Source organism: Gadus chalcogrammus, chromosome 9, assembly GCF_026213295.1.
Source record: "Gadus chalcogrammus isolate NIFS_2021 chromosome 9, NIFS_Gcha_1.0, whole genome shotgun sequence".
Classification (NCBI taxonomy): Eukaryota; Metazoa; Chordata; class Actinopteri; order Gadiformes; family Gadidae; genus Gadus; species Gadus chalcogrammus.
This window is the reverse complement of record NC_079420.1, coordinates 3,145,995-3,172,598: the sequence shown is the minus strand read 5'-3', so window position 1 is coordinate 3,172,598 and position 26,604 is coordinate 3,145,995. Positions and strand designations below refer to the sequence as shown.

Genomic DNA, 26,604 nt, shown 5'->3' with positions numbered 1-26,604 from the left:
CTCTCTCTCTCTCTCGTGGCTCTCTCTGTCGCTCCCTCTGTCTCTCTCTCTCTCTCTGTGTCTCTCTCTCTCTCTCTCTCTCTCTCTCTCTCTCTCTCTCTCTCTCTCTCTCTCTCTCTCTCTCTCGTGGCTCTCTCTGTCGCTCCCTCTGTCTCCCTCTGTCGCTCCCTCTGTCTCTCTCTCTCTCTCTCTCTCTCTCTCTGTCTCTCTCTCTCTCTGTCTCTCTCTCTCTCTCTGTCCGTCTCTGTCTCTCTCTCTCTCTCTCTCTTTGTCTCTCTCTCTCTCTCTCAGGCTTTGCTGCTTTATTACAAGAAATAAGATACATGAAAAACACAATTGTAACATTTCAATTTAAATGTAAATCTGTGTGTATATATAGTGAAAAGTAGATCCATAATATTATGTAATGAGATGATGGTCAGGAGAGGGTTCAGTAAATCAAACTGTTCTTCTCTCTATCTCTTCATCTCTCTCTCTCTCTCTCTCTCTCTCTCTCTCTCTCTCTCTCTCTCTCTCTCTCTCTCTCTCTCTCTCTCTCTCTCTCCTCTCTCTCTCTCCCTCTCTCTCTCTCTCTCTCTCTCTCTCTCTCTCTCTCTCTCTCTCTCTCTCTCTCTGTCTTTCTCTCTCTCTCTTGCTATCTGTGTGTGTGTGTGTGTGTCTCTCTCTCCATCTCTCTGTCTCATTATTTTGTGATCTGTCTGTATGTGTGTTTCTCTCTCTCTCTATCTCTCTCTCTCTCTCTCTCTCTCTCTCTCTCTCTCTCTCTCTCTCTCTCTCTCTCTCTCTCTCTCTCTCTCTCTCTCTCTCTCTCTCTCTCTCTCACTCTGTTCCTCTGTCTGATTCCTTTCTCCCTTTTCTCACCCTTCGCTCTGTCCTAGGAAAAAGCACAGATGGCACTGTAACATGCAAATGCACATCTCGTCCTAGTTATCTCCATGTGCTATAGGTGTGAATCGGGCATAACAATCATTATACCAGGCAGAGCGAGCTCTTAGTCATTTATATTGTATAATGCACTGCACACTGAATCACCCTCATGCTTGCTGAATGCCTAATGTAGGGCTACACATTTCAGAATCACTGAGTTAGTGTGACAGAGAATCTCAAAAAAACATATCACATACACAAAAGTACAAGCACACACACACACACACACACAAAAAATCCTAGCGTGTTCATCTTTGCAAGACATATAGCAAGGATGATGAAAGCAAAGGTGCAATGAGTTCTTCTTTTGGTTGAAGACATTGATGAACCCTGTGATGCGTACTGCGAATAACTGGATTCATTACATACGTCACTTGGCATAAATGATGGATGTGGTTCTCTAGATCCCATCTTAAAAGATCTACATTTACGTTATTTTTATTCGATGATGGATACATTACTAGTTTTGGATGTTTCCTAACACCCTGTTGCTGCTGCTGTGATTAGCTTGTTTTATATTATATATATTTTTGAAATATTAAATTTTCCATTTTGAAGGAGACATGAAAAGTAAATTCTACCCGGCAGGTTTAAATATGCACTCATCCATAATGCACGACCGCAGCGCAGCGGTAAACGTGTCTCGAAAAGCGCCGTCACAGCGCATCAGGGGTGTTCAGGGGGTGCTCAGGGTGACACCGGGTGATCGGGGGTGACCGGGACGAGCAGGGGGGATGAGGGGGTGAACAGGATCGATCGGGGGTGATGATCAGGGTGGAACGAGGCCGCTTTTCAAAGGAACTAAACCCCTGACTCCCTTTTCTCCCTCTCTCCCTCCCTCTCTCTCTCTCCCTCTCTCTCTCTCTCTCTCTCTCTATCTCTCTCTCTCTCTCTCTCTCTCTCTCCCTCTCTCTCTCGCCCCTCTCTCTCTCTCTCTCTCGCCCCTCTCTCTCTCTCTCTCTCTCTCTCTCTCTCTCTCTCTCTCTCTCTCTCTCTCTCTCTCTCTCTCTCTCTCTCTCCCTCTCTCTCTCGCCCCTCTCTCGCCCTGCCAGCCGCTCCAGCCTGAACGCCAGACTCAACGACGACGGCGGCATGACGCTGAAGTGCGACGCGTCCTACATCACCCCGTCCATGGTGACGCTGACCCCGCCCGCCGTGACCTCGTCGGGCGGGGGCGACGCCCCCACCGGCTCCATCACCTACTCTCAGAGCAACATTGTTCGAGTATCTGCCTTGTAGATGTCACGCCCTTCCCCCCCCCCCCCCCCACCCCACTCCCCCCTATACCCCCCCCCAGGCCCCCTGCACTCCCCCCCCCCCCGCCCCGCCCTCCCCCTCCTCCCCACCTCTCCCTCTCCCTCCCCCCCAACATGCGGTGGTAAGCTAACTAACTCTCTGAGGTCTGGCAGCGGATGAACCAGACCTCACAACACACACACACACACACACGGCTGAGGCCCCCCCCCCCCCCCCCCCCTCCCCCCCCCCGGGGGGGCTCCTGCCTCATCCTGCCATAATCTATAGAGGGGTCCTGGGTCCCTTAGCGGGCGGCGGGCGGGCGGCAGCGCTGTGATCTGATGTTGAGAACTCTGCATGATATAAAGAATGATGCGGAAGGCCGTCGTGGAAACAAACAAGCATCGAAAAAACCTTGCAACCCCCCCCACACCCCAAACCCTCTCTCTCTCCCCCTCCCCCCCCCCCCCTCCTCAAGCACAGCAGAGAGGCGGAGGACGTTGGGATCGTTTGGTTTAACGATGTTCGCCTAAGAAGTGCTCCGGATTTAAAAAAAAAAAAAAAGGAAACAACAGAACTTTATTTTTTTGAATATTTGTAGTCGTGTGTCGTCGTCTCTCTCTTAACAATTCAACAGAGGAAAATGTGGATGTTAAAAAAAATTGAAAAAGAAAGCTCATTCCTGGTTGCCTCGAAAATGCAAAAGCACACATTTATTCATGACAACCCATCCGTGTGAATATAAAATCCCAAATCTAGCTACACTGTTTTTTCCCCCACTTCACATTCCACAACATTCTAAAACAGTTTTTTTTTTATAAAAAAAACTCCTTGATTAATGGATTTTTAATATCCCCTGCACTGTTGATAATTCAGTAGCATCCACTCAAAATGGAAAACCATTGTGAATATCCATAAACTGATTGATGTCATCGCCTGATGAGTAAAATAATATTGCGCATTCTGAGCTGTTTGTGAATCGTGCAAATTACTAAATATGTTTTAGCTTTCATACATGGCATCCGGATGTAGATCTATGTCAAAGCCACTGTTATTAATAGAAACCGATACTCAAAAACAAATAAGAGGATTATATACTTTTCTGTCACAAGCTAGAAGCATAAGTGAAATTATATAATTAACACAGAATTAAAGGAAACCAAACTATCAACATACGCTTTAGATGTGGAAGCAAAATATATTTTTAAGTTTAGTGTCAGAATCATATTTGGTTAGGTATAACTGCATTGTTGAATCATACGTTCAAAAAGTGTTTCTCGTTGGATTTCACCTTGTTAAAATCCCATTTTGTATATTTTACATACATACTGTATATATTTCATTGAAGTCATTATCAACCACCCTTAAGGTAAGCTACTCTGATTTCTAGATTTAGTTAACAGTTATAATACATTCTAATTCTGTCTGTTGGTTGAATTAAGGACTTGCATGCTGTCATTGCGGAATTTTGTTCTATGAAATTAAGATGTCTGCTTCCTATTGGAGGTTTGTCAGTTGAAAAAAAAAAACTAAACAGAAAACTACAACAAAAAAAAGGAGTAAACACAATTAGGCCAGTGTTCTATGATGTGGATTCTAAAACATTTAGGATTTCGTTTTGGATTACATTGTGGGAATACAGGAGATGTCAAATTATCACACAATGTGCATTTGGTGCAGTGGATGGAATAAAAACGAGCTCTACTGATGTACCCAACCAAACCATGTCTGTCACGTCTGTGTCTTTGCATTTTCTTTCCGTTTTTTTCCCCCCACTGACAAAAAAAAATCAATCCCTTGATGAAATCCATCAGCGTCACACGGCCCTATTCGAATGGATCCCTCCAACGGGAGAGAGCCCAGGTGCGCTGACAAAACACTGATAAAGGCAGAGAAAGCAGGATGGCATGTGGAGACCTGAGTTAGCCCAGCGGGGGGGCTGCTGGGTCTGGGGTCCCGCGAGAGGGTGCCTGAGCAGGTGGTTGTTGTCTTGAAGCCCGGGTGTTGAGTTCCCCCCCCCACCACCACCACCACCACCACCACCTCTGTTTATTATTTCCCAGTCTCGCAGCGGGTGTCACCTCTGCATAGGGTTTATTGACGAGCGAGCAGAACACCTCTCCCTTCTCTCGCCTCCCGAGATCCGGGCGGAGATACGTTTCTGCCATGGCGCGCTCTTGTCCTGACAACGGCACTTCATCAATTACGCTGTAAAATGCTCCGATGTGCCAGAAAAAGTGTTCCACAACGGCTTGTCCGTTAGTGTTTTTATTCCTCGAGTCTCTGTGTCATCTCTTCTTCCACTGGGCTTTCAGTTTATTCCGCATCCTATAAAACTCTGTTCTGAACTGGGGGTTCACAGCAGCGTAGATGATGGGGTCAGTGAGCGATGTCATGCAGGCAATCGAGATGAAAAGGACTTCCACGTCTTGGATGATTTCCATCTGAAGAACCGGGGGAACAACAATGCAGAATTAGTGGAATACATTACTATGACATTCTGACTAATTAACTCATTTGTTCTCGAGGACATTTGTTTCCAGCTGACATGATTTCCTCTGCTATTTCCGAGCCCTATTTTAATTGAGCTACAACAATTCCCAAAGACAGAGGATGAGACCAACCGTGCCATGAACACCCTGTGCCTTCACACCCTGGCCTTCACACAACCGTGCCATGAACACCCTGGCCTTCACACCCTGGCCTTCACACAACCGTGCCATGAACACCCTGGCCTTCACACCCTGGCCTTCACACAACCGTGCCATGAACACCCTGGCCTTCACACTGTCCGCGGCGCACACACTCACCTGGGAGTCGCTGCGCTGGAACACCAGCACGTTCACCAGGATGGTGGTGATCAGGGGCAGCCAGAATAGGAGGAAGGTGAGGATGATGTACCCCGAGCGCTTGGCCAGCTTGCTCTCCTTCTTCTTGTTGCCAGTGGCCTTGGACGGCATCATGCAGACTGCGCCGGTCATCGCCTCATCCGCCGCTGCCGCCGCCGTGGTCGTCGCGGGGGCGGGGCGTCTGACTACAGAAACCATGCACATGTCCTGGTTGTCGACGGTGTCGCCTGCGGGGAGACCCACCACCGTGGGCACTACGTCGTCATTGACCGCCGGGAGACCCACGACCTGGTCATTGACCGCCGGGAGACCCACCACCGTGGGCACTACGTCGTCATTGACCGCCGGGAGACCCACGACCTGGTCATTGACCGCCGGGAGACCCACCACCGTGGGCCCCACCTCGTCGTTGACCTTCCCCTGCTCCAGGTCTATCAGCAGGGGCAGCACCGCGGGTTCCTCTGGTCCCCCGGGCTCCTTACCGGGCAGCGTCGGCTCCTTGGGAGCAACAGGCACCATTGCTGGAGATTTGGACTCTTGCGTTTGTATTTTGTCTTGCCCCTTTTCGCCTGGCCCTTTGTCAGCTCCTGGGTGGCCCTCCGTCTCCCTGTTGGACCGCTGCTCCTTGACTTGAATGACAGGATTTGCAACGAGGGGGGTCTTTCTCTCCGTCTCGGAGGACCCCGCTCCCGCGACTCGGCCTTTGGTCTGGGTTTTGCAGCCACCGCTGTCGCCCTTGGCGTCCTTAGGGGTCGGCGTGGGCTGTTTTAGGGGCTTTTCATCAGGTGGTTTGTCCGGTCCCTTTGTAGGCACAGCAACTTTCTCATTGTGACTGGGAACCGGTGACACACTCACAGTCTCTGTGGGCTTCTGGGGAGCACCTGTAGGCTCCATAATAGATACCTTTGATTTACTATGCGCAACCTTTTCCACCCGAGGAACGCTCTCCACAGTCATTTGCTTCCCGTCCGTCTGACTCGCTGGCATTTCCTCCACTTTTTTCTCCTCTTTTTTCTCCATCTCAGCTTTCTTCTCCTCCTCTTTTTTCTCCTGTTTCGGAGCGGGGTTCACCCCCTTGTCGTAGATCTTGCGACTGTGCGCCGTCACGATGGCGAAGATGCTGGAGTAGAAGCCGATGATCAGAGCGAAGCAGGCGGTCCACAGGGGGATCAGTATGTACAGGCCGAAGGTGTCCTTGTACACGGACTTGAGCCTCGACCCGTGGCATTTGACATACACCGGCGAGTCCCTCACAAAGGTCACGCACACGGCCGCCACCACGATGGCGAAGGTCCACGTCAGGGGGATGAAGAAGAGGATCCGTCTCTTGCGCTCGGTGATCTTGAAGGGGTGCGCGATGGCCTGATACCGCTCGGCGCTGATGCAGGCCAGGGTCACCAGCTGGATGCAGCAGCTGAAGGAGAAGGAGGCCATCTGAAGGTCGCAGATGACGGCGTCCGCCTGGCCCCGCAGGTGGACGGTCAGCACGATGACCAGGATGACGGGGCAGTCCACGGCGCAGCGCAGGAAGTCGATCACGGCCAGGTTGACCAGCAGCGCGTTGTTCCACGTCCGCAGGGACTTCTGGTGGTACACCGCCCATGTCACGAAGACGTTGGCCCCGATGCCCACCATGGAGGTGCCCAAGAGGATCACGCAGTTGGCCACGAGGAAGGTGATGTCGACGTACCTCTGCCAAACTGAACTGCTGCTGGTGCTGCTGCTGTTCCCCGGTCCCCTGGCAAAGTCGCTGCTCATCTCCAGGGGGAGAGGCATCGGAGCCCGCGCCTCTTTATTTCTTTATTCCTAATCGTTCTAAATTGAGTTCTTCTGAGATTGGATCGCGACGTGTGGCTCAGGTCTCCATCTCTTGAAGGCGAGTGATCGTCGGAGCGATGGGTAAAGAATGTTGAAATTATAAAAAGGGCTGCTGCCGTGCGACATGAGTGACGCCTTAGAGTCCTCCTTTTTCATTAACACCCCCCCGTCTCATGTCCCCTGGGGGCCCCTCACTGTTCCACTGCTCCTAGCGTTCATTAGCACTTAGCCGGGGTAATCACAGCAGAGGCGACCACACACACAAAACAAAGCAGAAGTCGGGTGGATAATTGAAAAGTTCTGTCACTACCGTGGGCCGTGGTGTTTTCTGCAGCGCGGCTCTCTGTTTAGATCCCCTGTTTGTGGAGATTTCACGATCCCCAGAAGCAATGCAGTCCAACCCTGTTCACCTGAACACGGGATATGGGTTTACAGTCTTTAAGATGGATCTGGAATAGGAAAAGGCGTGTGTGAGAGTGTGAGTGTGTGTGTATGTGTATATATGTGTGTGTGTGTGTGTGTGTGTGTTTGTGTGTGTGTGCACGTTCATGTGTGCGTGTGTGCTTGCGTGCGTGCGTGCGTGTGTGCATTTGTGTGTGTGTGTGTTTGTTTGTGTGTGCATGTGTGCGTGTTTATTGAGGCAACAGCTGCTCAGCGACTGCCTTGTGTTCCTCCTGCAGAACTGCTCATAAAGGTTCAAATCTGTTGTATTAGCTGCACCACATGGATTACACCACGCCACTGTATAATCCTATTTGTTTGAGATGAAGTGTGAAATGCTCTTTGCCTGAATTTTGCAGGCTTATGCACCATACTAAATCTGGGATTAGATCATGCTCGTGCATCCTCAAGTCATGCCTGGCCAGGTTTTTCATGATGAGATCAAACAGACCCTTTTTGTATTCACACACCGTTTCAGATTGTATCGCACCTTGCAGCAATCTCAAATGAGAATATTGAAGTCATGGACAGATCAATATAAGCGCAACAATATAAAGGTCATTCATTCATTTTTATTTATCGACAAATGCTTAGCTATGAGCATTCATATACTGGGGGCAGTCACATGTGTCTACCCTCCTCTGATAAAGACAGATTTGCGTAGGTTTACAAAATGAGTTGTTTAAGCTATTTACTCACTGTGTGTTGATATCGTATTAATAAATAAAAATCACATTATAAGTGCCCATCCAAACTCGATAATGGTGGTGGGTTTGATCCATAGCAAGTCTGCTTGCAGGCATCCTTCAGCCGACCACCTACCTACCCCAACATATTTTCTGAATAACCTTGAATGTCTGATTCCTGGCAGACTGCCCTCTCAGCATATTGGTTGTTTTTTAGGTATTTTAAAAACTGCAGCACCATTCTTTCTATGTAGCGTCTCCACTTGTGATGCATGCTTTGATTATTACCAGCCTCACTTAAGTTGCTTTGGATAGATTTATATTGTAAATGTAAATGCACATATATATTTTTTTGTTTTTACCACAAACAATTAAGCTTATAATTGTCCTAATTGTAACACGCTGCTATGTGATGGGCAGCCCCCTCCGTTTGAGAGGGAAAGCCACTGCATCAGCTCAACGTAAGCCGTAGGGATCGGTTCCATAGTGGATGCAAAAGACAAAGTGGTTCAATTAAATGTGATCAGTGAGGCTGAAAACGTGTTCCTAAAGTAAAACGACACATATTTGATACATTTATCTTCATCTTTATTCAATCATTTATACAACGTATGCATGAATTAGATCTACAGTTCAGACAGAATGCGTTTCAGTTGTCTTCTACCACAGTAGTGCTCCCTGTGGGAGGTGAGGCTGCCGGTTTGACGGCAGCCTCACCTGGCCCGGTCCTGGACTCCGCCTCCGGGGCGGAGTCCAGGACCCGGGCCAGGTGAGGCTGCCTTCAAACCGGACGTCGTCCACACACACACACACACAGCGTGCCCAGGTTAAACCAGCCAGCGCCAGAGAGATCACCACACACACTCAGAGAGATCTCCTGCATGGCAACATGGGGCCCCAGTGCCATGCGTCATCATCGACAATAAACCGGAGTTCGACAGCACCGCCCTGCGACCTGGTGTGTGTAGAGGAGCGTGGTAACGGTCCCCTATGGCGGCCCGCCCGGGGGGGCGTGGAGTAACAGACATGGCGCGCATTCACCGCTTCATTTAATCGGCGTTCCGCACAGGCAGACAAAGCTTTTGATGTATCACACATAATCACACGCACACAATGCTACGCACACATACGGATACATGCATAATGGAAAAATGAACCCCCGGAAAATCATCAATCACAGAAAAATCTGAAACTGATTTTTAACTTCAATATCAAATACGCCTCAAGCTGCAAACGCTACCAAGCTGCAAACGCCTGTAGGTGTGTGTGTGTGTGTGTGTGTGTGTGTGTGTGTGTGTGTGTGTGTGTGTGTGTGTGTGTGTGTGTGTGTGTGTGTGTGTGTGTGTGTGTACGTGTGTGTGTGTGTGTGTGTGTGTGTGTGTGTGTGTGCGCGTGTGTGTGTGTGTGTGCCTGTGTGTGCGTGCGTGCGTGCGTGTGTGTGTGCGTGTGTGTGCGTGTGTGTGTGTGTGTGTGTGTGTGCCTGTGCGTGCGTGCCTGTGTGCGTGTGTGTGTGTGTGTGTGTGTGTGTGTGTGTGTGCCTGTGCGTGCGTGCCTGTGTGTGTGTGTGTGTGTGTGTGTGTGTGTGTGCATCAGTGCAGCACACACCCCTCTGCGGTGGGGGGGGGAGCGGTTCGCTGGAGGGCCCAGGAGTCACAGAGGCAGCACGCGGTTGAGCGTGCCCTTGCCGGCGCCTCTGTTGGGATGCTCCGCTGCGTTCCTGCGGTTCACGGCCGTCATGGCCAGGCCGGAGGAGACGGGCCCGCGGGGGATGTAGCGCCCGCAAGACAACAGCTCCAGGGCAGCGTCGCGGAACTGAGACGCACACGCAGAGAGACGCGCGTAAAGATGGGAACAGCGAGCACAAAAACATGGACCCACAAGGCTCCGGCAGAGCCACACAGTCCCCGCGTTCATTCTGCTCAAACTAGGGTTCGAGCATTTTGTTCATTTTCTTATCTTTACCGACAGACAGAACACGGGCGTCCACAAACATAACGTTACCTGCTTGTTGGACAGGAAGTAGATGAGGGGGTTGTAGATGGGGCTGGTCTTGGCGAAGTACATGGGCATGGTGGCGACCAGCGGGGGGATGCGGACGCCCGGCGCCACCACCACCACCACCGACAGCACGGTGTAGGGCAGCCAGCACACGAAGAAGGCCGTGATCATGAAGAACACCGTGCGGATGGCTCGCTCGTTCTCCTCCGCGCTCGGACGCCCGCCCTGGAGCTCGACGCTGCGGTTCAGCTGGGGGCGGGGGGGGGGGGGACGGGGGGGGGGGACACGGGACGCAGGACACTGAGTGAGCGGACGGATGCCTCCTCTACGCGCTCAGCTATATATCACGGGGGACAGCGCCTCTGTTCGGGGTTGGCTTTAATCCAGAGTGATTTACAAGCGAGGCTCAGAGAGTAATCCGAACGGTCAATCAGCACCGGAGCACCTCCATGAAAAATCTATTTTTATCGTTACAAATAAAAAAAAAAAACGGAAAAGCGCAGAGTTAGCTCAGGGAGTCAGAGGGACGAGGTTAGGGATATTTCTGTAGATTTACTGTGAACCCATGTCATTATTTTTCAAAGATTTATTTTTGCATTTTATTTTATTTATTTTTTTTTATGCTTTATGGTGGAACACGGGCAGGAATCTAACCTGCGTCGCTACGGTCAGGACTTTAAGCCTTCATGGTACCCGCTCTACACGGTGAGCCACGGGGCGTCCACGACCCTTCATTCTACCGCGCTGGTAGACCGATTGTGGTGGAAGCAGCTGTAGTGTGTGTGTGTGTGTGTGTGTGTGTGTGTGTGTGTGTGTGTGTGTGTGTGTGTGTGTGTGTGTGTGTGTGTGTGTGTGTGTGTGTGTGTGTGTGTGTGTGTGTGTGTGTGTGTGTGTGTGTGTGTGTGTGTGTGTGTGTGTGTGTGTGTGTGCGTCTACCGTGCTGGTAGAGCGATTCTGTTGGTAGCAGCTCTAGCGAGTGCGTGCGTGCGTGCGTGCGTGCGTGCGTGCGTGCGTGTGTATGTGTGTGTGCGGCGTGCGCGTGCGTGCGTGCGTATGTTCAAGCAGCCAGCGGGGACCGATACCTTTCTCATGGAGCCGAGCACTTTGGTGTAGCAGTAGATGATGACGGTCACCGGCCCGATGAAGCACAGCAGCGTGTACATGATGAGGTAGCTGTAGTTGCTCCAGGACCGCTCCTCCCAGCCCAGGGAGCAGGAGGTCTGCACTCCCTCGGGGCCGTAGGAGCTCCAGCCCAGCAGCGGAGCCACGGCCCAGAACAGGCAGAAGCCCCAGACGAAGAGCAGGCCCAGTCTGCTCCGCCGCATGGTGAGCTTGAAGCCCGCCTGGGGCCGGCACACCACGTTGTAGCGCTCGTAGGCCAGCAGTGCCAGGGTGCAGAGGGACACCAGACCTGCGAGGAAGCGGAGAACGCGGCGTTAGGGAATACGAAAATATCGCTAAATTTCATCGCTTTATGGATCGTTTAGTTTGAGTTGCCGGGTGTTTTTTAACACTTGGGCTAGACAGCCTGGGGTAAAAGTGTGTTTTCTTTCGGAGATGGAGTCAAGAGAAGTCGAGAGGCACCTAAAGGATTTTGACCTTCTAACTTTTTGGTAGAATCCATAATGTGTACTGAAATGGAATTCTCCCAATCAGAGGCTATTCCAAATTATGCGGTGGAATGAAATGCCAGAAAAGTTAGATAAAGTATAAATAATAAGCCACACATAAATTTATGTCTAAATGTTATAAAGTCGGTTATTGCATCTTAATGGTATTTTAAACTCACGTATTAGCGGCCAAGTTGTAATAAATCATCATCCCCCCGCTAATTGGGGGTACTATGACTATGACGTTAGTCATAAGTAAAAGTTGCCCATTATTTTTCACCAGCTTGTTTGTAGCGAGACACGTCTGGACCATGGCTTTGGCAAGTCAATTAAACAATGAACCACCGAGTTATCCTTTGACCACTAGGGGGCTAACATCGGCATAGACGCAGAACCCCAAACTAAAACGCCTCGTGCAAAATTAGAAAGGCGTTTCATTGCGTTTAATGACCGTTTTTATTAAATATCCATGCTAGTGCACCAAATAATAAAAGGACTAAAGGGACCGATTCAATTTAATACAATTACAATTACTTTACTCTTCCACATAGCATATTTTTGTTCCTATAATCCATTATCTGACATTTTTACCAACACAGAGAGCAGAAATTTAGACTTACCAAAATAATTGACTGCAAATCCTTGAAAAATACAGACTCCGTCCCCAAGAAAGAAATACCCACGATAATTGGTCATGGTGACGATTAGCGAACCACAAAGAGCAATCATGAGGTCTGACACGGAAAGACCCAAGACAATAGCGTTCATAGGGCTGAGCAAAGTAGGGGTCTTCGCCATCACGGCAATCACAAGAGAATTATTAAAAACGGATACAATTGTGTTAATGAACATGAGGAAAGAAATTATACTATAGCCCACACGTGGGAAAATGGTCGGCGACGCGGTCATTTCTGTCATAGGAAGCTCCGAATTGGCGCCCAAAGTTGTGTGGCTGCTGTCCATGGTTCCGAAAACGACCGGCGGTGCAAGAGAGATGACCCAACAGCGCATCTCTCTGCCATCCCGGTCGTACCATGGGTGTCGTCAGTGATCTTATCACTGGGGATCCCAAAGGTTTAACTGGGATTTAAGGAAAACCAGGCCCCAATCAAACAATCTTCTCTTACCACTTGTCTAATTGAAACAGCGGGCTCAAAAACCAATATAGAAAATTGAAATGATGGAGGCTTAATCTAATAAAAAAAATAATAAACAGGCACTTAATGGCAATTGCAAGGCTGTAGGTCTGTCCTTTCAGCCAACGATATGATCGGTTGATTTTCAACTATTAATTCCTTCTTAATTAAGGGAGTTCTTTTTTAAGGAGTTTGTCTTGCCCTTTGGGGGGCTATAGGTCGAGGGGGTGTCATAAATATGCGGATATTAAAAACGTGACTTAAAAACGTGACTAATTGTGATTAAGGGCTACACAAATCAAATTGATTTGACTTGGATTCTAACATGATTTTCTTGCACATGTTATCAAAGAAGACCCACTTCATTTCAAGGAATTGGAATAAATGCTACAATGCAGATACAATACCTTTCTAAATACAGTCTTCTGAGAGTTGGATTCATGATTCAATCATTTACTTTTAAAACATTGGTTCATTTGAGGAAGCTCACTATAGTGATGACAGCATAGCATCTGAAAGGGACCCCCATATAGTTTACGATTTAGCTGCATGCTTATCTTGTCTTGTTAAAGGAAACGATTGAATCTAGTACATCACTAGCAGAGACTGCAGTGCCACCCACTGAGTAAACTAATCCCCTTGAACTGCATCAGCCTTGTAGTGCCCACACCAGATCATTCCCTTATGTCTTCATGCCTTTCACCCTGTGTTCTAATGTGCAAGATGGTGAGAACATTTTTCCGAGAACTGGCTCCAAGATTACCATTGCTCATATCGATCCTTGTCAGCAGAATCTGCCTAGCTTCTTTCATTATTAAAAACGTGATAACATTGCTGTTTTATTTTTCTTTGGTTGGTTCCCTTGATGCTAGTCGAAGCCTTAACGCAATATTTTACAAGCATTGCTGAACAGAACATACGATTTTTGCTTGATAAACATTGTTTATTAGCATTCTTTTTATATTGCTATGTTGTTGACATTATAATTAGGACATTATTGAACCATAAATACAAAATCCTGCAGGCAAACCACAAATCTGCCTCCCAAAATTACAGGCGTAAATTATGGAACAGTGTTGTCTATAAATAAATATGAAGCATCATCATGTTGAACCGAATACAAATAAACAAAATGCCCAATAAAACAATTATGTGAATCATATATATATTCAAGCTTTCCCTGCTTCCAAATAAGAAAACTATGGCCATTCCTTCTGAATGACTTAAAAAGCAATAAAACAACCAAAACCACCATATCCTATGATCAGTGTAGAGGACTTTAATCCTCCTTACACACAAAATGCACACTTTCTACAAACCAAACATATTTCCTCTCCACAATATTCTTCCCAAGAATAAATGATATGATGCTCCACAGGTCACAAGAGATTTGGTGTGTAAAGCACGTGCACGCCTCAAGCAACTGCAGACCATAGCTCACAGATACTGCATGATCTGATTTGTGTCTCGATATGAAAACAGAATGTAAACAGTTCCACCACAACTTGCATCCGATGAAGTTGATCCGTCATAACGTTAAGCTGTGTAAACGTGCTCTTTACCGACGGGCCCAAAAAAAAATGCATTACAAGATGTCTTCCAAGTTCAGGGAGACATAAATCCCCTCCGTAGAACTTGTTGAGTCATCAGTATGCATCACATCTCTCCTCGCTACCAGGATGCATAATTGATGAGGTGAAGAGATAGAAAAAAAGTAAAGAGGGATCTTGTTAGGAAGCAAGGAATAGGCAGGCTGTCGTTAACAAATGGGGAACTATCTACTATGGAACAACATGTCCGCCTTTCAGCCCCGATTATTGGTGGGAAGACAGCAACGCATTTGAGTTTGCACTGCATTGTGCTTGTTACTGTAGGAGTACAGACTATCAATTTGGAATAAAAAGACACACTATTTCAGGTCCAACCGAAGAGAGGAGCCAAATGGTATGAAATAGTACGATGCCAACACTGAATAATCGTACCCATTAAAAGTCTAAGCCAAAAAGGCATCTAAAATAGTTTTACTTTGTATATACTTTATTGATATGTAACATGTCCCTTTTCTTTCACAGACCAACACAGACAGATAATTTAACACACTGTGAATTACAATTATGAAATGTATTTAAAGGTGCCCGGAGACAAAAATACGATTTCGATTAAAATCGTTTTGGCTTGGCAAACAGTATCAGCATCCTCCTAACACTAAAACACTCTAGCTTTTGTTTCTGAATCTACATTTTTAAAAGCAAGACTTGGCCCGTCTACAATTCGTCAATGAGCAGCAGAGGCTTATCTACATTCCAGCCACTAGTTTGTGCATTACTAAACACAAACAGCACAGGTTTTTAGACCTGGCTGGGAACCACAGCTGGACCAGCGCCTGGCGGGAGGGCGGTCAACGACCTCCTCCAGAAGAACCGGATCAGGGCGGGTAACGACCACGGGGACGGGGACGGGGGACGGGGGGACGGGGGGTTCAGTCCTGGTCCAGCCGGCCATCAGCGGGCCGGATGTTGGGCCAGAAGGGGGCCTCGTGCTGCAGGGGCGTGCGGCGCGGGAAGAAGGTGTGCTGGAAGTCGTAGTTCAGCAGGCAGCTGATGGAGGGCATGTAGATGTCGGCGAAGCGGGAAAGGCGGCGGGAGAAGTAGGTGGGGTTGTGGTACGTGCGGAAGAGGCTGCCGAACTGGGAGTTGAAGATCTCCTTGGACTGGGATCTACGGAGGGACAAACGAGAAGGACCCCCGCCCCGAATCAACCGGCTGGTCTACAGAGACAGAGACCACCCCCCCCCCCCCCCCTGTAGGGAGGACACTCACCTCATGTTGTCCCTCTCCCGGACCCACTCCTGCACCACGGCTTGGGACGCTGGGTCCCGGTGCACCTGCAGCCCAACACACCAGGGGAAGAACACGCCTTTAACACCCCCACAGAACGCAGAGCGACGAGAGAGAGAGAGAGAGAGGGAGAGGGAGAGGGAGAGAGAGAGGGAGAGGGAGAGGGAGAGAGAGAGAGAGAGAGAGAGAGAGAGAGAGAGAGAGAGAGAGAGAGAGAGAGAGAAAAACGAGTGCAAACAACAAAGAGAGCGAGACAGAGAGCGCAAGAGAGAGGGAGAACGGGATATATTTATAGAGAACAAGAGAGAGAGAGAGAGCAAGAGAAAGGGAGAAAAGGATATATTTGTATATAGATAGAGAGAAAGAACAAGAGAGAGAGGGAAAACGAGAGAGCACAAGAGAGAGGGAGATGGAGAACAGGAGAAGGAGAGAGAGAGAAAGAACAAAACAGAGAGAGAGGGATAACAAGTGAGAGTGAGAGCAAGAGAGCAAGAGAGAGGGAGAAAAGGACATATTTGTATATATATATAGAGAGAGAGAAAGAACAAGAGAGAGAGGGAAAACAAGAGAGAGCACAAGAGAGAGAGAGAGAGAAAGAACAAGATATGTCAACTGACAGAGAGAGAGAGAGAGAGAGAGAGAGAGAGAGAGAGAGAGAGAGAGAGAGAGAGAGAGAGAGAGAGAGAGAGAGAGAGAGAGAGAGAGAGAGAGAGAGAGAGAGAGAGAGAGAGAGAGAGAGAGAGAGAGAGAGAGAGAGCGAGCCTCTGACCTGCATGGTCTCTATGAGGCCGGTGAGCGCCTGCACCCAGCTCATCATGTGGACGTACTGCTCCGTGTTCATGATCTTGATCTCCTGACGCAGCTCGGGTATGATGGCTCCGGTCCGCCAGCCGTGCCTCAGCGTCAGGTCCTGCAGGAGACACACACACACACAAACACATAGATACGCACATGCACACACACACACACACACACACACACACGCACAGACACACAAGTCAACACACGCAAACACACCCATACACAGACACGTCAACACATGCACTCACACACGAGCACCCGCGCACGCACACACACACATGCACGTACACACGCACACACAGACGTCAGCAAGCACGCACACACAGACGTCAGCATACACGCACACACACACACAAGTGAAGTCAACACACGCAAATACACAGAAGTCAGTCAGCAGACACGCACACACACAAGCACACACACACACACGTCAACACACACACACACATTTCCACACACACACGCACAGCACACAAACACACACCCAAGTCAACACATGCAAACACACACACCCAAGCACACACACGTCAGCACACAGTAGGAGGCTCCGCGGAAACACATCAGCTCAACTCGATCAGGGCGCCGTTTCCCGAAACCATCATTAGCATAAGTGGATCGTGAAGTGCGTCGTTCGAGCGCCGTACAGCGTTTCTCACCGTTTCCCGAAAGCATCGTTGGTGACGAACGTCTTGAAAACGCTCGCAGCTAACGAGGACTCCAGGGGTACGCGTAGGACGCTAAGAGCATCGTTAGCCTACTATAGCCTCAGTGGCGTCACCAGCGGACAATCCGTGTATTGGATGTGTTTTATTAAAACACATCCAATACCACGGAATGCCCAGCTGGCACAAATTCGCAAACAAAAACAGTGGTTACGGCCGATATATTACTCATAGACTACTGTTAGATTTAAACAGCAAAGATAGAGGCATGTTAGAAGTCAACAACAACATAATTTATTGCAGCAATTTAATTTTCCAAAAATACATGCGCAGCCAAAATGTACCGATCAATCGCCACGTCCAAGGCATATAATAAAATCAAATGATTCCATTGCTCTTGTGTGGGAGGTCGCTTTCGAGCTGCACTTACTGCCTCCCTCTTATTTTAATTCAACCTTCGTGGTTAAAATGTCCTCATACTGATCGATGACAGAAGACGTAGGCTACTGTAGACATGAATCATGCTGAGACCGGCAGGTGTCGGATCGTTTCTTCAGCCGTTTTTTGTTGCGATTGTTTGCATTAAGCAAACAATCGTGGGCGCTTCGGTGAGGCTGTGATGAAGTTCACTAATTATTGGACCGTGTCTGACCATAGTTAATTGCGTTTGTAGTCTACACTCAGATGTGAACTCATTAACAATCGGTAGACCGTTACAATCCTACAAACGTTGTGAGTCCAGTGAACACAATTTCATGTTAAGAGGAGTTTCGGGAAACTTTCCAAAGAAATCACGACGGTTCGCAAGATCCATCTAGAGAATGATTGTACGAGCGAAGATCCATCGTTATCGGAAACGAGGCCCAGAACCGAAGCCAGGTGACATGAGCCTGCGTAACGGACACTATATCATATACCGGGTTGTATTGTTTACCAAGGACTTCTACTCTTTACCAACATATCGCCGATGAGGTCCCACTTGTATTGCAAGAGTAACTTGTTTTACTCGTATTGACATTTTGCCGTTAAGGTCCCACTAGTCTTACAAGAGGGTAACATCAATATGGGGCCATAGGCATTATTCTTGTGTTTTTGTCTGCTGCTGTGTGTTATTTTGATTGATTGTGTGTTTCTGTGTGCTTTTATGTGTGTTTTTGTGTGCTGTTGGGTGTTTGTGTGTGTCGTTGTTGGGTGTTATTGTGTGTTTTTGTGTGGTTATGTGTGTTTTTGTGTGGTTATGTGTGTTATTGCATTGTTATCTGTATTGTTGTGTGCTAGTTTGTGTTATCATGTGTTTTTGTGTTTGTTGTGTGTTGTTGTCTGGTAATGTGTGTTGTTGTGTTGTTATCTCTATTGTTGTGTGTAGTTGTGTGCTGCTGTGTGTTATTTTGTTTCTTTGTGTGTTTTGTTGTATGTGTGTTGTTGTGTGTGGTTGTGTATTGTTGTACTGTTGTTTTGTTATCTGAACTGTTGTGTGTTATTGTGTGCTGTTGTGTGGTTATGATTGTTGTTGTGTGGCTTTCTGTATTGTTGTGTGTTGCTGTGTGCTCGTTGCCACTCACAGCCAGGTCGCTGTAGATGTGATCCCCAAAGTAGAGCACCTTGGACCCCCTCCACCCGGTGAGCCTCAGGAACTCGTACAGGTTACCCTGGAGGACGCATCAGACACAGCCCATGAGTTCATAGCACAGCAGTAGCAGCAGTCAGAAGAATCCCAAACAATGTTTTCACCAGGGCAACCCCCCAGTGCTATTTATCAGGGCTATACCCTCACACAAACCAATAAATGCAAATGTGTCTCCGTGTAATGTGGCCTTAATGTTCTCAACAATGTAAATATTCATGCAAAAAGTTTTGGTTCGGCAAGTGACATTGGCTTGTACTTCCTTTTGTGCATATTTGCATAATAAGCATTTCGTAAGACTTCATGACAGAAATGCCGCACTAGGGCATTCTGGGTAAACGGTGCAGTAGCAGGATCGGTGGAAACACAACACCTGTTTGTAGATCTGTCCCTTCTCCAGCTTGTGTATCCTGTCCCAGAGCAGCACACCCGTTTCTGTCACGCGCCTGAACGGCCTGGAGGTTTGAAGGGCACACACACACGCACACACACACACATCTTAAACACCGTCGACATCAAAGAATGTGTACACACAGACACTCACAGACATGCATGCCCATGGCCATGCACGAAAACGCACGCACAAATACGCACACGCGCACACATGGGTGTGCACGTATGCGCGCCCACACACACACGCACGCATACGCACACGCACACCCACGCAAGCTACGGTTCCTAGAGTAGCAACGGTTCCTAGAGTAAGTAACAACTCTCAAGTTATTCGAAAGATGTACCCGTTCTGCACAAAAGCTTCCATGTACCGTAATGACTCCTCGGAGAAACACAAGCCTAGGATTAGTTTTTTTTTATCGGGTCAACGAAAAAGGCAAAATAAATATTTCAGTGTTTCTAAAGTGTCACGCACAAAATGGAAAAGAATACGAAAAGGGAAAAACAAGAGCGAAAGAAAAGATTAGCGATGTGTGGCTCCTGCAAGGCAGCGATCCCGCTCAGCGCACCCCATCAAAGCTTCTGAATTGAAACACAAAGGTGGACGGCTTCAGTGAACTCACTTATTGGGAGGTTAAACAGGTTCTGTGTACCATATATTGGCTGAGTAGTAAAATGTGTGAAAAGTAAGCAAACTGACTGTTTGGTCCGGGCAACTTTCACATGACGATGTGATCCCAAAGATAACATTATAAGCGTTACAAGTGGATAATAATCAATGAATAATAATCGGGTAATGTTCAGGCACACGCCTGAATATTACGCAATGCACAGAAGATAACAGCATTGTTGTCCTAATGATACGTGGCTGTGTGTGTTTTAGAGTCTAAGGGAGGATGGTGTACAGCAGTACAGATATACACAACCGAGAACGGCCACACAGACGCAGAAACACAACACAGACAGGCATGCTTACTTTCTTCTGTCGTTAAAGAACCCAGGTTTGTCTGCCTGCACGATGACCACATCAAACAGGTCCCTCCAGTCCTTTCCCACGATGAAGTTCATCCCCCTGTCCCTGTAAAACAGTCGGGAAGTCGGGATCAATCACATCTGAAGTCTGGTCATGGGCTGTTGGTCCGACTAGCGATAGCACAGAGTCGAACTAACACCAATAAACCTCCATGGGGCGATTTATTTAAGTTTGGGATGTTAGCCTAGTGATAGTAAAAGTTTCGGATGCTATAAAATTCTTCATAGTAGCTGGCACTTAAATAAACCAGTAGCTAGGAGAGCACCAGGCGTTAATTGGACACATACTTTTTCTTGAAGAGTTCTTCCCATTGTTTTGTTGAATCTTTCCTATACTTTTTGGCTTCAAGCTAGGCTCTTCAAAGTATGCCGACTAGCAACTCAGCTTAGTATTAATGATCGTGAGGTTTTGAAGATGATCATTTCCTCACACATCTCACGTACATTCATATCCACTGCAATGAGATGAATACTTAAGCTTACTAAAGATTATAATTTTTAATTCCAGCACTTCATGTTTTTGTAGCATTGCTTTTTTTACAATATACCTCAATATTTCAACTTATAAGCCATGATTAATGCAAGGGTGGCTTTCTACATCTACCTAATTAATTCAACATAAAATATCCCGCCACGCAGGATCATAAGATTGTGTCTGGACTCAAAGTCAGATTAGCACAAGCTTATTCTGAGATGGAGGAACTATCTGCTCAGTGTGGTGCGGTCGGTAAAAGTAGCAACGTCTTCAAACAGTCAAAGCAAACAGCAGTCAGGTTGCTGAATGAGCCTCAGGGAGGGAGCGGTATTGTGTGATGGGAGTAGTTTAGGCACTTGAGCTGAAGTTGGTTGGATTTCCATACTTTTTTATCCTGATGATTTGGAATATTTTGGATCATAAGGGATGGCTGCAGAAGGTCTAGTGATTAGGTTGTTATGACTGCCAATTCAAATGTTCTGGGTGCGAACGCCAATCTGTCTAAGGGAATCCTTGAGTACGATGCCTGACTAGGAGTGAGGCACCTGCTCATCGTGTATCTACAAATTATCAACAACATAGATTAAAAAGCAGGGCTGAATGATATTGAAAAAAAATAAAAAATCACATTGCGATTAATTTGACAGATGTTGCGAATGCAACATCATTCACTATTAGTGGGAAGGATCATTTTTGCATCACATTATTTATTTTTTTATTGAATAACAGATTAAAATCCATTTGTTGTTTTTTCATTCTGTCGAAAAAAAAATGGGTAGGCCAGGGCACCTCTGCAGCACTACAGTGCTTAATTAATAACGGTGTTAAAGATTAACATTTTACCCTTATCAAAAAAATGCAGCAGCTGTGATCCGCATATTGCCCTTGCCAACATTCCAATTTGGATCATATTTAGATTAATTGTTGAGCCCCTACTAAATACTAAACAGCAATTGTGCTAACCTGTGGTCTTTCTGGTTGCTATAGCAACGCCGGGCTCTACCCAGTTGCTACTTGGTCATGCGGCACGCGTGGCTCCAGTCGTCTTTGTACGCTCTGTTTGTGCTTAGCCTCACCTGAACGTCCCCTCATGACTTAAATGTAAATGGATGTCAATGTTATGGGGGGCACTGCAGCAGGGTGCATGCTGGGAGAGGGGAGGAGGGGAGAGGGGGGGGGGGGGGGGCTGCAGGTACCGGGGGCCAACTCACACAAAGTCCAAGGGGCTGTTGGTGATGAGAAACATCTTCTTCCCGTCCTCTTTCAGCTTCTTGAGCACCGCGTGGCTCTGCTCTCCGTAGCAGATGTACCGGTCTGGGCGGGCCCGCAAAGAGAAACCTTAGCACCTTCTTAGTATTCACAGGCATGTGCACGGCGTCCACAAGGTGTCTGATGATGACAACTGCTGCGAACATGCTTTGCGTTCGCATTTCTTTTTTAGCTCTTACCATGTGAAATATAAAACACATGCACGTTTTGTGTGTAATTATTATTAAAGTCATTTTTTATTATCATTAATCGTTACCTATATCTGCTTCCACAGCCCGGTACATTATGCCCTTGACATGGACATCTCTGATGGCAGCCTGTGAAGAGATAGGGGGGGGGGTGGGGGGGGGTTAATGCTAACAGGTCAGCGGGGAGAATCTGGGCACATCTGAATCGACACAACAACAGTGTTACCATTCAGAGCCCGTCGCCAAACACTTGTTCCATATAAAGTGGCTGTTACAGGCACAGCCAGGGCAAACTGTTTGGATAACCGGTTGGGAACGCTGAATACAAATGGCACGAATGAAAAACAGAAATTGCTGAGGTTTGGCGCCTTTCACGCGGGGTGAAAAAAAAAACAAGGAGAAGTGATTGGATTGGAAATTGGGTGTGTGGCAGCCGGTCACTAAAATGATTGGGGATTGCATCGGGTTGCTAAACGCTTCAATAGAGGCCTCTGGGAAATGTAAGACAACACTGTGTTACGCGTTCTCTGGAGTGGTGAAATCAGAAAGTAAAGGTTTGAGAAACAAAAGTTAGAAGTGGAACGGGTAAGAAAAAAAAAAAAAAGCCTAGATTCAGCGAGATCTGAGCGACACTCAGCCGGCAGTGGAAACACAGACAGACTGGGGGGGGGGGCTGACAGAGGGGCTGTCACTCACGACACGGCGTCACCGCTTGTTGACAGGACCCTTGTGGCGTCGGCCAATCAGAAGCGAGCATGCGGCAACGACTCCCTCTGAAGTCGGTGAGCCACCAGAAACAACAGATGCAGAGGGAGGGTGGGAGAAGCTATAATTAGACACCGTTCCTTTTCCACGACACTATCACGGCTATTATTAGGCCCATTTTTCTTGGCGACGGCCTCAGAATAGCCACAGAGTCACAGCAAGACAGACGCATAGGGCATGGATGTAAATGCTTATGGTTATAGTCACAAGCACCCTGACACCCTGACACTCAGAAAGGGAAGCAAGCCGTTTCCATTTGAACCCACTGGCAACCCTGGGATGTAAGGCACAAGCAGTAAGGAGGTTATATATTTCCTCCAGAAAAACCTTGCTGGATAGTATTCAGAATACTGCTTTCCAACCACTGTCCTCAATCTTGCATCGTAACTAGCGCGATAAGCACTTTATATACGATGCTAACCTTGTCCAATTGTTAGGGAAAACAACCTTGATGCCAAGAACCAGTTTGACCACACACAAGGGTAAACATGAGGGTATTTGCCTGGTATCTTGTGCCCAGATTCTCTGTGTCAGGGAAAGGCTACAGCCAACCAGCTGGCATCTACTTTACACTCTCCAGGTCTCCACTCTCTCATATTGTGCTTTCCACTCAAAATGTAGTTAACCCTGACAACACAAACCTATACTCATAATGAAAGCCCAACGTTGCATTGTAAGAGTCCAGACTCTCTTATCTCAAAGTTGAGGAAGGACATCCTACACAACATATGTTCCGTAGGTTCAGCGAATCTGAATAGTTTCCATGGCGACTAAGGCTTGTAAGATGATTGTTCGCAAGGGTAAAATGCGTCACAGAATACGGTCAGGGCCAGACGCAAGTCCCTTTTGTACTGACCCTGCAGTCACATCTCACACCCACCTCTGAACGTGTTTCTAGTGATCAGATTTACAGTTCCCGTGAACATCCGTATTCTCAGCCAGCGAGTTGTGACTTGTTCCAGGAGAGACACTCTTTGAATAACAACAATGGCAGGGGCGTCCGATCCGAGGAACGTTTACCTTGACGTCTTTATACAGGTGGACGGGCTCGTAGTCGATGTTGTGTCTCATGAAGAAGTCGTTGACGCAGGACAGCAGCGTCATCTCTGGCAGGGAGAAGATGTCCATGAACTGCTTCAGGGTGTGGCCGTGTGACTGTGGGGAAAGGGGACAGAAAGGAGCGACCATTCATCTTGATTAGGGCAGGATTGTCTGGTGGTAAGGGGCGTATGACTCCCTGCTGAGAGCTTCAGGATTCGGACCCGTCTTGTCATTTTAATAACAATGGAACACAAATGATAATCTGTGTAGGTCGCGTTGGATAAAATGACTAGATAAAAACATAGGGTCAGTAGTATTCGCCCGGATATTCACCTTGCCGTAGAAATCACTCATGTTCTCCAGAGGGAACATGGAGGCCGTCATACATGGCGGTGACCTCCTCGTCCGGTACGGGGTGAAGACCCCTGAACACAGAAACAGCCAAGTCTTTAAATCCATGAAGATCATTTATTGCAATTTTCATGCAACCCGCATCTCCATCCATTGTTAAAGAAAACATTAAAAATGCTTTTTTCAACACTTACATACCACAAATATCCACTACAATCATACATATGTGGTGTGTTCGCTAGGTACCTGTACACAGTTCCCAACTGAATGTAGTGAAATGCATCGATCTTCATCAACAGGGCCTAAACATGAATTAACAAAGCCTGAATGATTAAAGGATCCAGGGACTCTCGGCATCCATCACAAGGGTACGGTTAACAAGTAATGATTACCTTTTGAACATCGTAGTGTAATCCCCTGACAGCGAAATCTGGGACGTATTCATAGTCTCGCAGGCCCTCAGGGTACTGAAGGTGGATACAAATCAAACATTCAATGACGGGATGACCTTTAGCTGGGTTATGATCATCTTAACACTCATCTAAATTATTAAAGGGAAGTTTTGAAAACTGTCCGATCTTCTAAAATTGGCCCAACAACGTCCTTAACTGTTATGCAGATAATCTGCACTCAACGCTATGCACAGGAGGAATTTAGAAAGAAAACATTTAAAAACGGGGTTTCACAACAGTCCTACTTTACAAACACTTACTTCTATTTGTGTGTGCTTGTTTGTGTCTGTTTGTGTGTACGTGTGTGTGTGTGTGTGTGTGTGTGTGTGTGTGTGTGTGTGGGGGGGGGGGTTGTTATTATAACAAGTGTTATATGTCATAATAACATATAACACTTTATATGTTATTTGTCCAAATATTTTTTTTTCAATCCATACCAGAAGCCTGAAGGGGTAAATAGGGCATTCCTTCCACCAGGAGGGTAATACAATAAACTTTAAATAGTTAATATATACAACAGTATGTTAGTGTAGGATAGAAAGACAGCCACCAACGTTATGCTCTGCGACCAGGAGGTCCCGGGCTATATTGAAGATGAGAGTGTGGAGTTGGTTGGAGTAGAAAGCCAGCGTGTAGTCGTAGTCAAACCCATAAATCTCTATGTCTCCGAGGCTCATTTCGTTGTTGGCAAAAATGGTGTCAGGGTTGACAGAGTTTTTGCATATAGCCGGGATCGAGTCTAGATAAGGGAACAAAGGGGTAGTTAGTATGATAGTGTGGGATGGTGTTCAATGATGTACATTTGGCACTTCACTTGATGGTGAGGTGTGGATGTACTTTTTACGTTACGAAGTGTATTACTGCATAGATAAACATTGACCACCACAACATTGCGTATGCTTTTAATAGAAAAGAAAAATGAAAGGCCTCCATGAAACCTTGAAAACACATTATTTGAGTAATAACTGACTGGTATTTAGAATACATTATATTATGAGGTATTATCAATCGCAGGGCTTACGTCACTGATTTGTTACGGCAGTTATTAATTACTTGCCCAAAGCAACGTAATAAAGTACATTTTGACAGCCATATTTACATATCTATTAAGCATCTAGAGCTGAACGATATGTCGTCATTGACTATATGTGTGTGCATACCTTCGGTTTTCTTTTTGGTTTCATTATAAACAGTCCAGAGACCCTTAGTGATATCTTCACTGCTTGAAGAGCTGGCATACATCACTGAAGCGTAGTTTTGGGGTTCGGTTTGTTTTGCCAATACATGCCTGGCTCCACGGAACCTGGTACAGAAATTCCGTTTCGATAACCGAGCCCTGAAGGACCGATCCACAAACCCATGCGTATACAAAACACTGCACAAATTATACTTATGCAGATAGTCTCGGGTCTTTAAAAGGGTCGAAAATGACAAGGACGCCATAGTTGCCTATGATTTGGGTTATTATAATACATGCGGCTATCGTGAGAGAGATATGAGGAGCATAACATGCAGCTCTGACAGATCTTCTGTGTTGACTACAGAAACTGTGCGCCTCTGCCGCGTCACTTCTCACGTCACTTCCACATTTGACATCGGTCCAAACTACTGGCTAACGACCAGCCCGACCGACCAATGAGGGACTGGTACGGGGGTTGCTCATTATTATACTGTTATAAAGTGACTGGCTGACTGCGCCATTACTTAGTGCTCCATGTACTCCCACCTCGCTCTATCTGTTAATTACCTTAAAGATTAATATATTTCCAAAAAGACATAGGGACAGAAGACATCCTTGTTTTTTACTATGATTACAAATTACAAGCTCACGTCACTTATACACCCACCCAAACATCTCTGCCCCCCCACACACGCACACGTACGCACACAGACACACACGCACACGCACACACACACACACACACACACACACACACACACACACACACACACACACACACACACACACACACACACACACACACACACACACACACACACGCGCGCACACGC

The 26,604-nt window shown here is 47.1% G+C and overlaps 4 protein-coding genes across 4 annotated transcripts in view; 1 reads left to right on the top strand and 3 right to left on the bottom strand.

Annotated features, from left to right (window-relative positions):
• LOC130389448 (potassium voltage-gated channel subfamily D member 2-like) overlaps positions 1-2,166 on the top strand; it is a 64,008-nt gene extending 61,842 nt beyond the window's left edge. The window contains exon 7 of the mRNA XM_056599241.1: positions 1,980-2,166. Coding sequence (XP_056455216.1) covers positions 1,980-2,166 — 187 coding nt within the window. The remainder of the gene's footprint in view (positions 1-1,979) is intronic.
• A 2,285-nt stretch (positions 2,167-4,451) lies between these two features.
• Positions 4,452-6,788, bottom strand: LOC130389055 (uncharacterized). The gene is made up of 2 exons (XM_056598721.1): positions 4,974-6,788; positions 4,452-4,607 (listed from the first exon to the last, which is right to left on the bottom strand). The coding sequence occupies exons 1-2, from the start codon at positions 6,786-6,788 to the stop codon at positions 4,452-4,454; spliced, it is 1,971 nt and encodes a 656-aa protein (XP_056454696.1).
• Positions 6,789-9,607: 2,819 nt separating this feature from the next.
• Positions 9,608-12,474, bottom strand: parietopsin. Its single transcript, XM_056598720.1, has 4 exons — positions 12,186-12,474; positions 11,038-11,366; positions 9,959-10,204; positions 9,608-9,769 (listed from the first exon to the last, which is right to left on the bottom strand). Exons 1-4 carry the CDS (start codon positions 12,472-12,474, stop codon positions 9,608-9,610), a joined length of 1,026 nt encoding a protein of 341 aa, XP_056454695.1.
• Positions 12,475-13,353: 879 nt separating this feature from the next.
• Positions 13,354-26,250, bottom strand: nt5dc3 (5'-nucleotidase domain containing 3). The gene is given in 15 exon segments (XM_056599242.1): positions 13,354-15,418; positions 15,521-15,585; positions 16,308-16,448; positions 18,564-18,650; positions 18,999-19,080; positions 19,995-20,096; positions 21,737-21,839; positions 22,051-22,111; positions 23,768-23,902; positions 24,122-24,154; positions 24,156-24,213; positions 24,386-24,441; positions 24,532-24,606; positions 25,146-25,330; positions 25,752-26,250. Coding segments are annotated over 15 exon segments (1,704 nt in total). The 5' UTR covers positions 26,035-26,250; the 3' UTR covers positions 13,354-15,180.
• Positions 26,251-26,604: the final 354 nt, after the last annotated feature.

Excerpts from the sequence above, each read along its gene's own strand:
- LOC130389055 (XM_056598721.1), bottom strand. The coding sequence starts at position 6,788 with ATGCCTCTCCCCCTGGAGATGAGCAGCGACTTTGCCAGGGGACCGGGG. Across the intron at positions 4,608-4,973 it reads TCCAGCGCAGCGACTCCCAG|ATGGAAATCATCCAAGACGT; the intron begins GTGAGTGTGTGC and ends CCGGTTCTTCAG.
- parietopsin (XM_056598720.1), bottom strand. The coding sequence starts at position 12,474 with ATGACCGCGTCGCCGACCATTTTCCCACGTGTGGGCTATAGTATAATT. Across the intron at positions 10,205-11,037 it reads TGCTCGGCTCCATGAGAAAG|CTGAACCGCAGCGTCGAGCT; the intron begins GTATCGGTCCCC and ends CCCCGCCCCCAG. Across the intron at positions 9,770-9,958 it reads ACTTCCTGTCCAACAAGCAG|TTCCGCGACGCTGCCCTGGA; the intron begins GTAACGTTATGT and ends TGTGCGTCTCAG.